Consider the following 14,313-nt stretch of genomic DNA (forward strand, 5'->3'; position numbering starts at 1 on the left):
GCTCACAGTCCCATAGCAGTACGGGGCATGGTTGGAGGTGGGCAAGACTCCCTTGGAGGAGATGAGTTAGCAGTTGTAGCTGGAGGAAGTTTAGCTAGCACTGGCTCGGAGAGGAGGGGATGGGGTGAGAGAAGATGAGAGGGAGCAGGGCTTGATTTTTGTTAGCCCTGGAGCTGAGTGGGGGTGGGGTGGGGTGGGGGAGGAATCAGAGGGATTCCCAGGTGTCTGACTGGAGCCACCCACTGCTGGGAAGGACACAGAAAAGGACAGACAGGACAGACATGGAAGGGAGTATGATGCACCTGAACTGGCCCCGGTGTGGAGTGAGCCAGCCTCCAATTGTATGTGAGCCAGAGCTCGGGGGTGAGGTCTGGGCTGGAGCTGGACATTAGGGGTCGTGGGAGCCAAGGTGAGGAGGGGAGAGATCCAAGGGCAGACTAGCAGTTAAGATTGAGGAGGAGACCGTCAGAGGTCAGGAAACCAGATGGAGGTCTTGGAGGGAAATGAGGGAGAGCAAGCCAAAGGAAGGAGTGGTCCAAGTGTGAACTCCACAGAGAGGTCAGTGAGTTGAGAACTGAGGGGTTGGTGGACTCAGCAGGAACACTTGTGATGGGCCGGCGGGGCCAACAGCCCATTCTGATGGGTTGAGGAGTCACGAAAGGTAAGAACTTGCAGAGACAAAATGCAGTGTGCATGCTCTGGTGGGGCTGGGGGAGGAGGAAGGGGAGGTGGGGCATGACTCATGCGGAAACAGAGTCAAGGGAGGCCTGTGTAAATGCTGAAGGGAAGCAACCAGTAGAGAGAGGTGGGCAGCCAAGTGTTCTAGTTTGGCCAGGTCTTTCCTGGTTTGAGCACCCAAAGTCCCTCACCCTGGGAATCCTTAGTCCTGGGAAAATTGGGAAACTGGGAGAATTGGTCAGATCCCTAGAGAAAGGTTACAGTATGGAAGAGGCAGGGAGGATGGGGGGAGGGGAGGTGGCCCTGGCAAAGACTGGCTGTAGGTGCAGAGAATGCTGTGGGCTGGCCTCTGCCATCCCTGTGAAGGGGCAGGTCTTCTGAGGGAGTAAAATGGAGAGGGCACAGGCAGTGAGGGAGGAGGAGGGGAGAGTTGCTGAGGAGTGCAGGGTGCAGCCGCCCCAAGGCTCTGGCTGTGTAGGGGACAGCCACCACAAGGCTCTGGCTGTGTAGGGGACAGCCACCACCACGTGGTGGTTTGTGTCCAGCAGACCCGCTGGCCCCCCAGAGAAGGTGGCCCCGTGTTTTCCGTTGCACTGCCCATCCCTCCTCATAAGGCATCTCCTTTCTGTGTCTGCAGCCCCCACCCTGTGAAGCCTCTCAGTGCTGCCCCTGTGGAGGGCAGCCCAGACAGGAAGCAGCCTCGCTCCAGTCTGAGCACAGCTCTGAGCAGTGGGCTGGAGAAGCTCAAGACCGTCACATCGGGCAGCGTTCAGCCTGTGGCTCCAGCCCCCCACGTTGGCCAGACTGTGGATGCCAAGCGGCTGAAGGTGAGGCCCGGCAGGATGCCAGGGTGCGTCAGACCGGATGTGTGGTGCCATGGAGAGAGGTCTGGCGCCTGGAGGTCAGGAGCAGGGTGCTGGGCAGGGTGGAGCAAAGAGTGGGCCTGGTCCCCCACGCCAGAGCTCTGAAGCCAGTCAGGCTGTCTCTCGCACTGGAGACAGAGGCCCCTCCAGGGGCCTGTAGGAGTGAAACCCGGGTGTTGGTGGGTGGACAGGCAGGTAGGCCTGAGGCTGCCCTGCTCATTCTCATTCCTGGCCTCAGGACTCAGGTGTGCTGGACCAGTCGGCCAAGTACTACCACCTGACCCACGACGAGCTCATCGGCCTGCTCTTGCAGCGGGAGCGGGAGCTGAGCCAGCGGGACGAGCATGTGCAGGAGCTGGAGAGCTACATTGACCGGCTGCTGGTGCGGATCATGGAGACCTCACCCACACTGCTGCAGATCCCCCCTGACCCCCCAAAGTAGCCTTCCTCACCCCTGCCCCCGGGAGGGTCAGCGTGGACCCACTGCCCAAACAGGGCTTACGCTGCCCTCCTTCCCGCTGAACTCACTCTCACCTGGGCAGGCTGCTGTCTGTCCTCTGTTGTCACTCCTTGCTCCTCTTCCCTTCTGCCTCCGTGGGGCTGCTGGAAGGGGGACCCTTTGGACTCCCGTTGGAGGCATCAGGTTCCATGTACAACTTGTGTGTTTTGGGGAGCCCTCGGTCGTTCCCACCTGCCTATTTCCATATCCCTTAGTTTTAGGGGCTCCAGGGAATTGGAACAAAGAATTTAGTACTCGAGGGGGAGCAGGGGTGAGCTGCAATTTGACGTGGCATCTGGGACATACTTTATTACCCCACAACAATGGTCAGTCATTTTGTCCAAGGCTAAACCCTTGTCCTCCTCATTTGTCTTCAGCCCCTGGAGGGCTCCTAGCATTACTGGGGCTGGGGCTGTGGCAGGAACCAAGTTGCCCATTTTGGAGTTATGGGCAACTGGAGTCTCATGTCTGTTCCCTTGAGAGCAAGGAGCCTGTATGGTCTGGTCTCATCTCTGCTGTGTTCTGATTTTTGTGTGTTTCCAGCTGTTTGCAGAACGAGTGCCACGTGGATGGATGGGGATGATGTGTGTTCTCCAGGCCCCCCGCCCTGCCCTCCTCTTCTGATCTTTCCATTGAGTGTCATGTGTGAATGTATGGAGAGCTGGGGCAAGTGTGGGGAGAGCACCTCCTCACCTGCCTCCAAGCTGTGGGCCCCTCCAGGCCTCAGGGCTTTGGGCTGCTTGTGTTTGGGGATCAAGCCTCCATCTTTGTTTTTGTTGCCTGTCCAGATGCCAAAACTCTGTGCTGCAGCAGGGTTTGCACTTTTGGAAACCAATTAAAATGTGCCTTTTGTGGGTGGGGTCAAGAGCCTCTGGATGCAGACCTCTCTCTCTCTGTTTGGTGTCCCCCTCCCTCCCTGTTGAGCACATGGGGCTGGATCTGTCAGAGCCCTGGACATGGGAGAGGAGGATGGTGAGACTCGCTGCACCCTGTGCCCCTCCCCCAGAGTTCAGTTAAGGGTCTGGCGAAGCTGCCACTGCTCCTTTAACTTTCCTGCCACCTTCTCTTCCTCCCTCAACCCCATTTGTGGAGGGTCCTGGGATAAAAACTACATTCTGGAAGTGGGAGGTCCCACTCTGCCCATACTTAGGAAAAAAGCCTTTGTTGCTCTCCTCTCCATCCACTGGCTGCTCTCCCAGCCTGTCCCTTCTGCCCCATGGCCTTGCCTGGCTTGGCTGCAGTGCACTTTGAAATGAAGTGTCTGTCTTTTGGCCCAGCCCTGGTTAGCTTGCAGAAAACATGGCCGGCTTCCCATGGCATCTACAGGGAACCTTTAGTGGCTCGCGTGCCCTGATTTAGCAAAAGTTTTGGGGTAAGGAGGTACTGAAGGAGGATACTTTTGGCCCAGGGAGGAGGTGAGAGCTCGTCTGGAATTACCTCTTCTTCCTGAGAGAGCCTATGGGATCTTTCCGACAGCCTTGGAAGGACATGTGCTCTGTGGGTGATGTCTTCTGCCAGGATGAGGCAGAGGAGCCCCGACACATGGGGGAAAGCCCCTGTAATGTTATCTACCTTAATGATCACTCATCAAAGCTGAGGAAGTGTCCCCAGGTGTCCAGATCTTGGGTCATGGTTTTTTTGGGGGTCAGTGGGGGTTGGGTAGGTATCTCTTCTGGGGGAAGGGGAGCACTCCTCTACTATGTATTCTTCCGGGCTCTATTCATTACCAGCCCTGACCCTGATCTTCCACTCATCCTTGATTGTGGGCCTCCAAAATGCCCAGGGCAAGGATGTCTTCAGAAGAGCTTTGAGTTGAAGCCCAAGGTTCTTGTTGGATGTTTCTGCTCCTGGCCACGACTTGGAGAGTTGCAGGTGGGGTGGGCAGAGAGCAGGCACAGTTCTGCTTTGCTGTTTGTCTTCCTAGTTGTAACTCCTGTTTATAAAGAGCTTGTTCTTCATGTTTTGAGCACTTTATGAAGAATAAAAAGTTCATATACTGCAGGTGGCTCTATTGTGTTCCTGTTTTGACAAACGTATGAAGGAGGCTTCCTGGGGGAAAAGGCGGGTAATGGGGTTTTGGATGTCATTGCCCCCATCTTAACATCAGGGGCAGCAGCACAGCATTGACAGGTGGCATGGACTCGGTCTTTTCTTTGCCGAGATACCCACATTTATTGAGCACTGTGGGGGAATACAGAGGGTAAAAGACTTGATTCTTAATGTGAAACCATGTAGTCTAGTAGCAAATGATACAAATCCAAGATACAAATGGTTCTTCATAGCTAGCTAGAATCTCTCTCTAGCTTTAGGAACCGTCTGTTTCTTGTGGGTTTTGTTGGTGGATGAGGAACTGGCTGCTACAAATCATGCATTGTCCAGAAAGACATGAGCAGGCATGAGCCAATACTGCACCTCACTTTGAGACTAGGGAGACCCAAAGTGGGATTCCCTAGGATCAAAACTATTTCTACTTCCCTCTTGGGTAGCTTCCTTCCCCTCCTGCCAGCCTGACACACTGACCAGATAATTCATCTGGGAATCTTCTACTCCGTTCTGCACAAGTGTGTTTATTATCCTTGCTTGCGTCTTGTTCTACGATCTGCAGCACTCCTTCTTACCTAACGTCCTTGTAGTGCTTAATAAACATTACTGAACCCCACTCCCCACTCCCGCTTCTCTTCCTGCCTGGGAATTAGGCTGAGGAGGATCTTCCTTAGTTGGGCAAAGGAAGTGGAAGCCGCCAGGGCTCTGAAGCTCCCACTATTTAATTCACACAGTCAATACATATTTGAGTCCCTGTTGGTAGTCCTCCCAAGCCTGGCACTGAGGACTCAGCAGTGAATCAAAAGGTCATACTTCCTGTCTCATGGACCTAACTAACAGTGGGAACCACATAGACAAAGCCGTAAATAATTAAAAGTGCGAGGGCTGCAAGGGAGAAGTGCTGGATACTAATAGGAGCATATAGCGGATTTTGTGGAAGTAGGGTGATGGATCGGGAAATGCGATGTTTAGGCTGAGGTCAGGAGAGCCAGAGTCAGGCAAAGACAAAAAAGTTAAGAGTTTTCTGGGTACAGAATGTTCAAGGGTCAGAGGTGGGAAGCACCCCAGCATGTTCCTGTACTCAGTGTCAGGATGACTGGAGAGCACAAGGGGAGGGGCAGGGTGGCGGCAGAAGAAACTGCATGAAGACTCCGCAGTGCAAGTCTTTGCAGGAAGCCTTTCGAGATTAACCCGGAGCCTTTGCGCATCTGGTCCCGGGTCGGACCCGCTTGAGTAGGGCTCTTTCGGACTAGAGCTCCGGGAGCGACGCCCTCCGCAGCAAGTGAAACTTCTAGGGGCAGGTAACCAGCGAGGGGGAGCCCTGTGGCCCCCTATCGGGACCTTAGAGTCGTACACGCACGCTTTTCCCATATTGCCTAGCCCTTCAGAACTGGCAGCAGGAACGGAGATCGGGTTTGAGTCAGTTCAACTCTCCGCAGTCTAGGGTTGGCAAGCGCCGTGACTAGAAAAACTACACTCCCCACAATCCCTTGCGCCCCCGGCTCGCTGCGGTTGCTCATGGCCAATCGGGAGAAGCAGCTGTGGCGGGGGCCGAGGAGGGACATTTTAAAAGGGCCGGAGATTGCAGGCGTCAGTGGTCATGGCGGATACAGCGACTACAGCATCGGCGGCGGCGGCTAGTGCCGCTAACACCTCGACCGATGCACCTCCTTTCCAGCTGGGCAAACCTCGCTTCCAGCAGGTGAGGACGGAGCTATGGTCTGAAGGTCGGCGGGTGGCACAGGGAGGGCGGCACACTCCTCTCCAAAATCCCCCTTAGTCCTGGGGTCCTCCGACCCGCGGCCACTGGGGAGCCTGCAGCTACTGCCTCGGGGACCTCGACCACAGCCATCCCTTTCCCATTGGCGAGCAGAGTGGGCGAGGACTCCCACTTTGGCTCCCTATTGGCCGCCGGTGCCGTCACTCCTCGGCTGCCCGCGCCCTCCAGCCTTTCCCGCCCGAGGCGCTCTGTGATTGGCCACTGACAGTCGCGGCCAGAAATCCGGGCGCCCCGGGTCCGAGCGGCTTCTGCAGGGTCGCTTTGAGCTGTGCAGCCAGCCACTCGCGGCGGAAAGTTCGAGCCCGGCTCTGGATGACAAGTTGGCGTGGCGGAGATGCCTTCTAACTTTCCCTGGGTGGGGATGACGTTCTTTCCGAGATGCTGGCGGAGCCCCTGGGCAGTGTCTGACCCTGCGGTCGTACTGCCAGCCCTTGACCCCAAGCCAGGTCCGCTGTGCTCGATGGTTTAGGGCCACGGGCCGAGGGGTCCCCGAGACCTGGCGCCCCCTTTCCCCTCCAATGGGGGATTCGCTGATGCGAGTCGGCCGGCTGGTGCCCTGCCGGGGATGGAAGGAGGACGTGCGGGGAGAGCCAGGTGCGGAGGAAACGCTGTGTCATCCCCTGGGGCCGCGGGCTGTTGGAAGAGTCCGCGTCCCTGGGAGCCCGCTTCAGCTCCTCCCCCGGAGCGACTTCCGAGGAAGGTCTCTGGGACCCGGGCCCTGGCGCCGCCGAGGGCTCGGCTCTTTGGACCCTGTCGGGCTCTTCGGAGCATGGTGACAGTGGCCTTTTTACCCGGGGACTCCCGACAGGGCGTGACTAACTCGTCCTCGGCCACGGAGATGGGGATCGAACCCATAGCCTGGACGTGCGACCAGTGCTGAAGGCTTGGAGGGGCCATTCCCACGCTGCGGGCCGCCTCGTACCCTCCTTCCTCCACTGCCTCCAGCCAGCGCGGAGGAAGTGGACTTTATTAGGAAAAGGGCAAAGAGGCTCGGCTGAAGTGAACTGGGTTTGCCTTGGGTGGGGGGCAGCGGAGGCGGACAGAAAGAAGTTTGCAGGAAGAAAGGAAATTGTACAAGGTCGGTGAGGTGGTGGATTTTTTTTGTGTGTGTTTTGTGGGGGTTTTTTTTTTGTTTTGTTTTGTTTTTTGGTGGTAGTGGTTGTGTGGGAGAGGGACTGGTTCCCGCAAAGTGGTGCACCGAGCTTCACTGATACTTAAGGAATTAAGCCCCTGAGCCTTCTGAAAACAATGCCCTCACTGTTTTAAAACAGGACTTTAATTCCTTAAAAAAAATTAAGCCATCTCAGCATGTAGGTGTCAGAGCAAGACTGGCATCTTCCTGCCAGTGTAGGGTGCTGTCTAGGAGGAGACTGTCAGGGGTGCCTCTCCCAGAACTTGAATGACCCTTCTTTTGGCTGGCCCCCTTTCCCAGCCCTCCACACACGTACCACTCATCCTTTAAGGATCAGCTAGGCCTCCTACTCTGGAAACACTTCCTCTCTTCTTCCATATATTACCCCTGGTGGGACCAGGTCACTGACTCTTTCCTGACCCCCCTTTTTGGCCACCCCAAGTGGGATCCTCTTAGGTTAGCCTTTAGTGACAGTCTGTCTGTGTTGCTCTAATACTTGTTCTCCTCACCCCTTGTGTGAATCTTTTGAGAGAAGGGGCTGATCTTGCCCTCCGTTGTCTCTGTCTTACCCCGAGGTGGGGCTAGACACATGGTGATGTGCTGAATAAAGACTTGTGGGTTGTCATTTTCGGGGACCTGTTCTGGGACATTCAGTCACACAACACACAGTTATTGAGAACTTCCCAGTGGCTTTAATGACTGAGCCCTTTGCTGTGATCACCGCTGGAGCCATATATGCACATTTGAGATTACTCCAGTCATTGCTGGTATCTGTTTTTGGCACCGCTCTTGAGGGCAATAAGAGTGTTTGTTGTATTTGCTTTGGCAGCAGCCCTCCTCCAGCGTAGTGACTTGCATAAAGCATAGTGCAAGTGATTGTCCATGTTAAGGAACTTCCCACCGTTGCCCATGCCCCCTCCTGCTCCTTCCACACCACTCCCTGCTGTGCAAGCAGCCCAACCTGCCACCCAGTTGACTCCCAAGAGACCTGCGAGTCCCCTGCATACTTCCCTTCCTCTCCCTCACCCTCTAAACACAACCAGAGGCCCAGTGTTCTCGTCTCTTGAAACAGCTCTCAAATTCACCGGATTCCCTGCTGGAATCCTGGATCAAGCCGCCATTATCTATCTCCTGAGCCACTGTGGAAGCCTAACAGGTCTCCCTGCTTCCACTCTGGCCCCCTTCCAATCCCATCCTTCTTTCACTTGGCAGCCTCAACAACGCAGGTCTGATCAGGTGACTCCCTCCCCTCCCCCCACCACAGACTTAAACACTCTCCAGTGGCTTCCCCTCCTTCTGAGATAAAGACCTCCCTTTTGAAGAGGCCCCAAAAGCCCACATGGCCCACCCATGCTGACTTCTTCTTCCTGAAATCAGACCCCCTCCTTCCCCCTCTCTCCTATCACACTGGCTGCTTTCAGCCACTTGAACTCTGAGTGGTTCATAATCCGGGGCCCAATTCCCAGAGCCCATGCCACGGACACCACCCTCAGTCCCCAACTAGTCTCATCGCTTTCTTCAAGACTGGGTGCAGGGAGTTCTCTTCTTACTCCCTAGAGTCGCCTCAGGACCCTTCTTTCCATCCTTCAAAGTTCTCTGTGCAGGAGGGCTGGGGAATAAAGAACACTCACCAGTGTCAGAGGGTGAAGAGAGATGGCTTGCCCTGCTGGGCTTTGGTCTGTGACCATCTTTCTTCCCATAAGATGATGATAACAGCCAAGCATCGTTCCAGGCTTTTGGCATATTGGCTTATTTAATTTTCACAACAACTCCGTGAGACAGATAGGTGAGGAAGCTGCCACACACACAGATTAACTCACTTCCCAGGCAGTCTGGCTCCAGAGTCCTTGTTTGTTGGTTTATTGTTAACATTTTTTTTAGTGTTTATTTATTTTTGAAAGAGAGAGTAAGGGAGGGGCAGAGAGAGAGAGGGAGACAGAGGATCTGAAGCAGGTTCCGGGCTCTGAGCTGTCAGCACAGAGCCCGATGTGAGGCTCAAACCCACTAACTGTGAGATCATGACCTGAACCGAAGTCAGACGCTGAAGCAACTGAGCCACCCAGGTACCTCTTATTGTCATTAAGGTTTTCAGACTTTCAAAAGTGGAGACAGTCGTCAGAGAAGAGCCCACCCATCACTGAGCTTCAACAATTGCCTCTGTGAGGCTAGCCTCATTTCATGTATATGCCCCCAATCCCAACCAATGAATTATTAAAGAAAAAAAATTTTTTTTTACATTTATTTATTTTTGAGAAACAGAGTGAGACAAAGCATGAGCGGGGGAGGGGCAGAGAGAGAAGGAGACACAGAATCTGAAGCAGGCTCCAGGCTCTGAGCAAGCGGTCAGCACAGAGCCTGATTCGGGGCTCGAACCCACAAACTGTGAGATCGTGACCTGAGCTAAAGTCGGATGCTCAACTGACTGAGCCACCCAGGTTCCCCCAAGGAATTATTTTAAAGCAATGCCCAGACAACCCATCATTTCATTGTACCAGCTAGTAGATAGCTGTAAAAAATAAGGACTTAAAAAAATGTTTATTTATTTACTTTTGAGAGAGAGAAAGAGCAGTGAAGAGCCTGATGTGGGGTTTGATCTCATGACCATGAAATCAAGAGTCAAACGCTTAACTGACTGAGCCACCCAGCCATCCCAGTACTTTTTCTAAATAATTTTTTTTTTTTACTTCAGAATAATTTTTTTTCCCATTAAATAAAGCTTTGGATATTTCATAATCCCAGTTTTATTTATTTATTTTTAATTAATAATTAATTTTTAAATTCATATCCAAGTTTGTTAGCATATAGTGCAACAATGATTTCAGGAGTAGATTCCTTAATGCCCTTTACCCATTTAGCCCTTACCCCAACCCCTCCAGCAGCCCTCTGTTCTCTATATTTAAGAGTCTCTTATGTTTTGTCCCCCTCCCTGTTTTTATATTATTTTTGCTTCCCTTCCCTTATGTCCATCTGTTTTGTATCTTAAAGTCCTCATATGAATGAGGTCATATGATATTTGTCTTTCTCCAACTAATTTTGCTTAGCATAGTACCCTCTAGTTCCATCCACGTAATTGCAAATGGCAAGATTTCATTCTTGATTGCCGAGTAATACTCCATTGTATGTATATACCACATCTTCTTTATCCATTCATCTGTCAATGGACCTTTGGGCTCTTTCCATACTTTGGCTTTGTTGGTTGATAGTGCTGCTATAAACATTGGGGTGCATGTGCCCCTTCGAAACAACACACCTGTATCCTTTGGATAAATCCCTAGTAGTGCAACTCCTGGATTGTAGGGTAGTTCTACTTTTAATTTTTTGAGGAACCTCCATACCGTTTTCTAGAGTGGCTGCACCAGTTTCTTCAGAATATTTGTAGATTTATGGAAGTCAAAAAGCACAGAATTCCGGTATAACTCTCACCTAGTTTCCCCTAATGTTATCATCTCATGGTACAGTTGACAACTGACCATGGTACAATTGTCAAAACTGAGTGTTGGAACATTACTATTAACTATACTCCCAGACTTTATTGGATCTCACTATTTTTTACACTAATATTCCTTTTTCTGTTCCAGGATCCAATCCATGATCCCACATTACATTTAGTTTTCATGTCTCCTTAGCCTCCTCTGGTCTATGACAGCTTCTCAGACTTTCCTTGTTTTTGATGACCTTGGCAGCTTTGAGGAGTACTGGTCAGGTATTTTGTAGACTATCTCTCAATTTGCTGTCTCTTATGGCTAGACTGGAGTTATGCATTTTGGGGGAAGAATATCACAGATGTGAAGTGCTTTCTTTCTCACATGGTATCAGAGGGTTGTTTTTTTTTTTTGTTTTTTTTTTAACATAACCACAATACCATTAACACACCTAAAATTATTGTTTCTTAACATATTCAAACCAGTTACTATTTGTCTTAGTCTGTTTGGGCTGTTATAACAAAATACCATAGATTGGGTAGCATACAAACAATATAAATGTACTTTTCACTGTTCTGGAAGCTGGAAGTTCAAGATCAAGGTGCTGGCAAACTGATGAAAGCCAGTTTTCTGGTTCATAGATAGCAGCACTTTGTAGTTGCAGCACTGCATGACATAAGGGTAGAGAGATCTTCGTGGGGTCTCTTTTATAAGGGCACTAATCTCGTTCATGAGGGTTCTGCCCTCATTACCTCAGTATCTCTCAAAGGCCCCACCACCTAATACCATCACTTAACCTCACACTGGAGGTTAAGCTTCAGCATATGACTTTTGAGGGGACACAATATTGCACTATTCACATTTCTGTGATTATCACATCATGTTTTAAATAATTGATTTGTCTGAATCAGGAACATACATATATGTTCCATACATTATATTACATTATATTTGACTGATAAGCCTCTTCTAATCTATTGGTTCTCCTTTCGTTTTTTTTTTTTGTTTTTTTTTTTTTTCCCATTTGTTGAAGAAACTAGATTGTTTGCCTTGTAGAGTCCCTCATTCTGAATATGGCTGATGGCTGATCTGTGGTATTATTTAACATGTTCTTCTGTCCCCTGTTGTTCCTATAAACTTGAAGTCCGTGCTTTAACCACTGCGCCATATTGCTTGGTGAAGGGGAGAAAGATAGTAGGACGGCTCCTGGGGAAGCTCTGTGACCTGACTGTGCTCTCTTTCCTCCTCCTTTTCTGCTCATTTCCTCTTCTGAAGTTGTTTTTTCTTTTCTTCGGGCCCAGACACCATTTTGGCAAGTCAGGTCCTAGGACAGGGAGCTAACATATGTGCTTCTTCCCATTTGCGTTTCAGTCTATCCAGAAATAAGTTGTGTTTTGTTTTTAAAGTTCCTTTTACTCTTCCTTTGCCTGAGTCATTTACCTAGCTGACTGGGGGTGTGAGTGTGCTGTGTTTGTGCATGGGAAATCCAGAAATCCACTGAGGCAGCAGAGCAGATGGGTTGCACGAGGCTCCCTCGGGGGAGGAGGAGCTGGCTGGACAGGAAAGTGCACTCTTCACTTCTAGGAAGAAAGCTGTGTGTGGGCTGAGAGTTGGAAGGCAGTAGGGAGATTTCTTATGGAGTTTGCCTGAACTCAAGTTCCAGGATGAAAATGCCTTGCAGGTAGTTATGTTTTAGTTGTTTACATCTTATAGGCTGGAGAGTGACTGTTTCCGAGGCTGGTCCTGGAGCGGGTTTGTGCTGTGGACAAGGTCAACACCTTCTAGTCCAGTGGCTGTCAATCCCTGCTGCACATTTGAACCACCTGGGCAGGGTTTTAAATGGACACCAATGCCTGGAGCCCACCCCAGCCAATAGAATTTGAATCCCTGAGTGGAAGACCTTGTTTGGGGATACCCAGGTTGTGCAGCCTGGCTGAGGACTACTGAGCTGGTCCAGCCTTTTTGCCTTTGGGCTATAGATTCAGTGCGTATTTTATTCCTGATCTGGAAGAGCCCTGACTTAGAGGTCTGGGTATAGAAGGACAGTCAGTTTCTTTCAGGCCTTGGCCCTCAGCTGGTGCTCCCTAGCCGCCTCTCCCCAGGGGGTGTAGAGGTGAGACTGTCTGTGCTGCAGGTCCTGCTGAGAATGAGATGACTCACCTCTCTTGGGAAGGGAAAGAGAAGGAATCACTGGGCTGACTCATTCTTCCGGTAAAGAAAAAGGAAAGGAAAAACATCCACGATTGATTGGGTAAAGATGGGGGCTGAATTTTGGAGGGGAGAGGAAGCCCATACATTTAAAACTTTTGAGAAAATAAAAATTAACTCAGACAGAGAAAGTAAAACCCTTTGTTGCCATCTTTCAGTCTGGGGAGGACGGGGAGGACAGACATATAAGCCCCCTCTACGAAGAATCAGTGTTTCTCACAAGGCTATAAAGTTTCCCAATGACTTACTTCTTTGAACACTACTCTTCCACACTCGCTGAGAAATCGCATTCTCCAAGATCATAGATTGCCAGAAACTTTGCTGTTTAAAATAACGTCAGTAGGAATGAAACATCCACCTCTTGATAGGTGGGTCGAAGTCACTTTGACTTAGAGAACTAACCCAAGTGCAATAGTTTCTGGACATAACATTCCATATTTATCTTGATTTTATAGTTTCTAAGGAAACAAGATCCAGTGCCCATTTCTCAGTATAGACCTAGATGGACCCTTTACCTCATAGCTGTGCTTTGCTTTGAGCCTATTAAAGCACCACGTCATTTAAATTTTACTCTACCTTTCTCCAGAATTCTGTACTAACCCTATTTTTTCCCCTTTGTTTGGTGACATGCCCTATGGTTCCTCTGCTGTGTGGCCTCTCCCTCGCTGCAGTGAGTCAGTAGATGTGACTTTGTCAGACTATGTGTTTGTCCCTGGGGGTCTTAGGCTGATTGGATTAGTACATTGTCATCTGTGCTTGCGATTTATAACTCAGAACTCCTTTCCTGAATCTCAGGCCTATCTTTCCAGTGTTTATTGAAATTACATCTGGAAGGCCCTTTAAGTATTTCAAACTCACATGACCAATACAGAACTTTTATCTTCCCCTCCACTAAGTCAGTATGCTTCTTGTTTTCCTTGTCCTGGTTAATAAGCATTAGTATCTAACTAGAAATCAAGGCATTATCCATATTCTGTTCTTCTTCATTCCCGCCGTGAGTCAGCCAGCCCCTTGTTCTACCCCAGGACCCAGCGCGGTGCTGGGCACATAGTAGGTCCTGAGTAGCTATTTGGTGAATGAATGAATACAACCACAAGTCTGGTAGTTGCTTTTCTTTTAATTTTTAAAAATTTCTAGTAGATGATACGTTTGCTAAGGTCTTGGGATGGGTCTATATCTCTGTTTGCCTTGCACTTCTCAGCTTAGTTATTTGCACATAGTAGGTATTTAATGTACATAGATTGGATAAATACAATAATATAGCTAGTTCCCCAGGTAACTAAAGTGATTATTTTTTCAAATTTGATTTTATTTATTTTGAGAGAGAGAGAGAGAACAAGAGAGCGCACACAGGGGAAGGGGGGAGCAGAGAGATAGCAAGAGAGAGAATCCCACGCAGTCTCTATATTGCCAGCCCAGTTTGGGGCTTGATCTCACAATCATGAGATCAGACCTGAGCTGAAATCAAGAGTTGGATGCTCAACTGCCTGAGCCACCCAGGTGCCCCTACAGTGATTATTTTAAAAAAAATTATCAGAACATTCCGGTCAAACCCTATCTGTTCTTGGCCTTGCCCTCTTTTTTCTGAAATGTCTTTTATCACACTTCAGTCCCTCCTTTGGCTGACAGTGGTGCAGTTTCTGACTCTGGCCTTCATGCGTCAGAACCCTTGCTGATACCCTTCTCTG

At 50.2% G+C, this 14,313-nt stretch overlaps 2 protein-coding genes across 10 annotated transcripts in view; both read left to right on the forward strand.

The window, feature by feature from the left end:
• The window catches only part of RAB11FIP5 (RAB11 family interacting protein 5), a 37,650-nt gene extending 33,611 nt beyond the window's left edge, over positions 1-4,039 (forward strand). For all 3 annotated transcript variants that reach the window (XM_060657755.3, XM_060657764.3, XM_060657783.3), the window contains 2 exons: positions 1,316-1,505; positions 1,780-4,039. In XM_060657755.3, coding sequence (XP_060513738.3) covers positions 1,316-1,505; positions 1,780-1,983 — 394 coding nt within the window. In that variant the 3' untranslated portion in view covers positions 1,984-4,039. The remainder of the gene's footprint in view (positions 1-1,315; positions 1,506-1,779) is intronic.
• Positions 4,040-5,619: 1,580 nt separating this feature from the next.
• Positions 5,620-14,313, forward strand: part of SFXN5 (sideroflexin 5) — a 116,982-nt gene continuing 108,288 nt past the window's right edge. For 3 of the 7 annotated variants that reach the window (XM_060657804.3, XM_060657824.3, XM_060657814.3), the window contains exon 1: positions 5,639-5,785. In XM_060657804.3, coding sequence (XP_060513787.1) covers positions 5,684-5,785 — 102 coding nt within the window. In that variant the 5' untranslated portion in view covers positions 5,639-5,683. Of the gene's footprint in view, positions 5,786-14,313 lie in introns of all 7 variants that reach the window. The other 4 variants (XM_060657868.3, XM_060657855.3, XM_060657850.3 and 1 more) reach the window with 4 other exon arrangements.

The sequence above is a fragment of the Panthera onca genome, chromosome A3 (genome assembly GCF_046562875.1).
Source record: "Panthera onca isolate mPanOnc1 chromosome A3, mPanOnc1 haplotype 2, whole genome shotgun sequence".
Lineage (NCBI taxonomy): Eukaryota > Metazoa > Chordata > Mammalia > Carnivora > Felidae > Panthera > Panthera onca.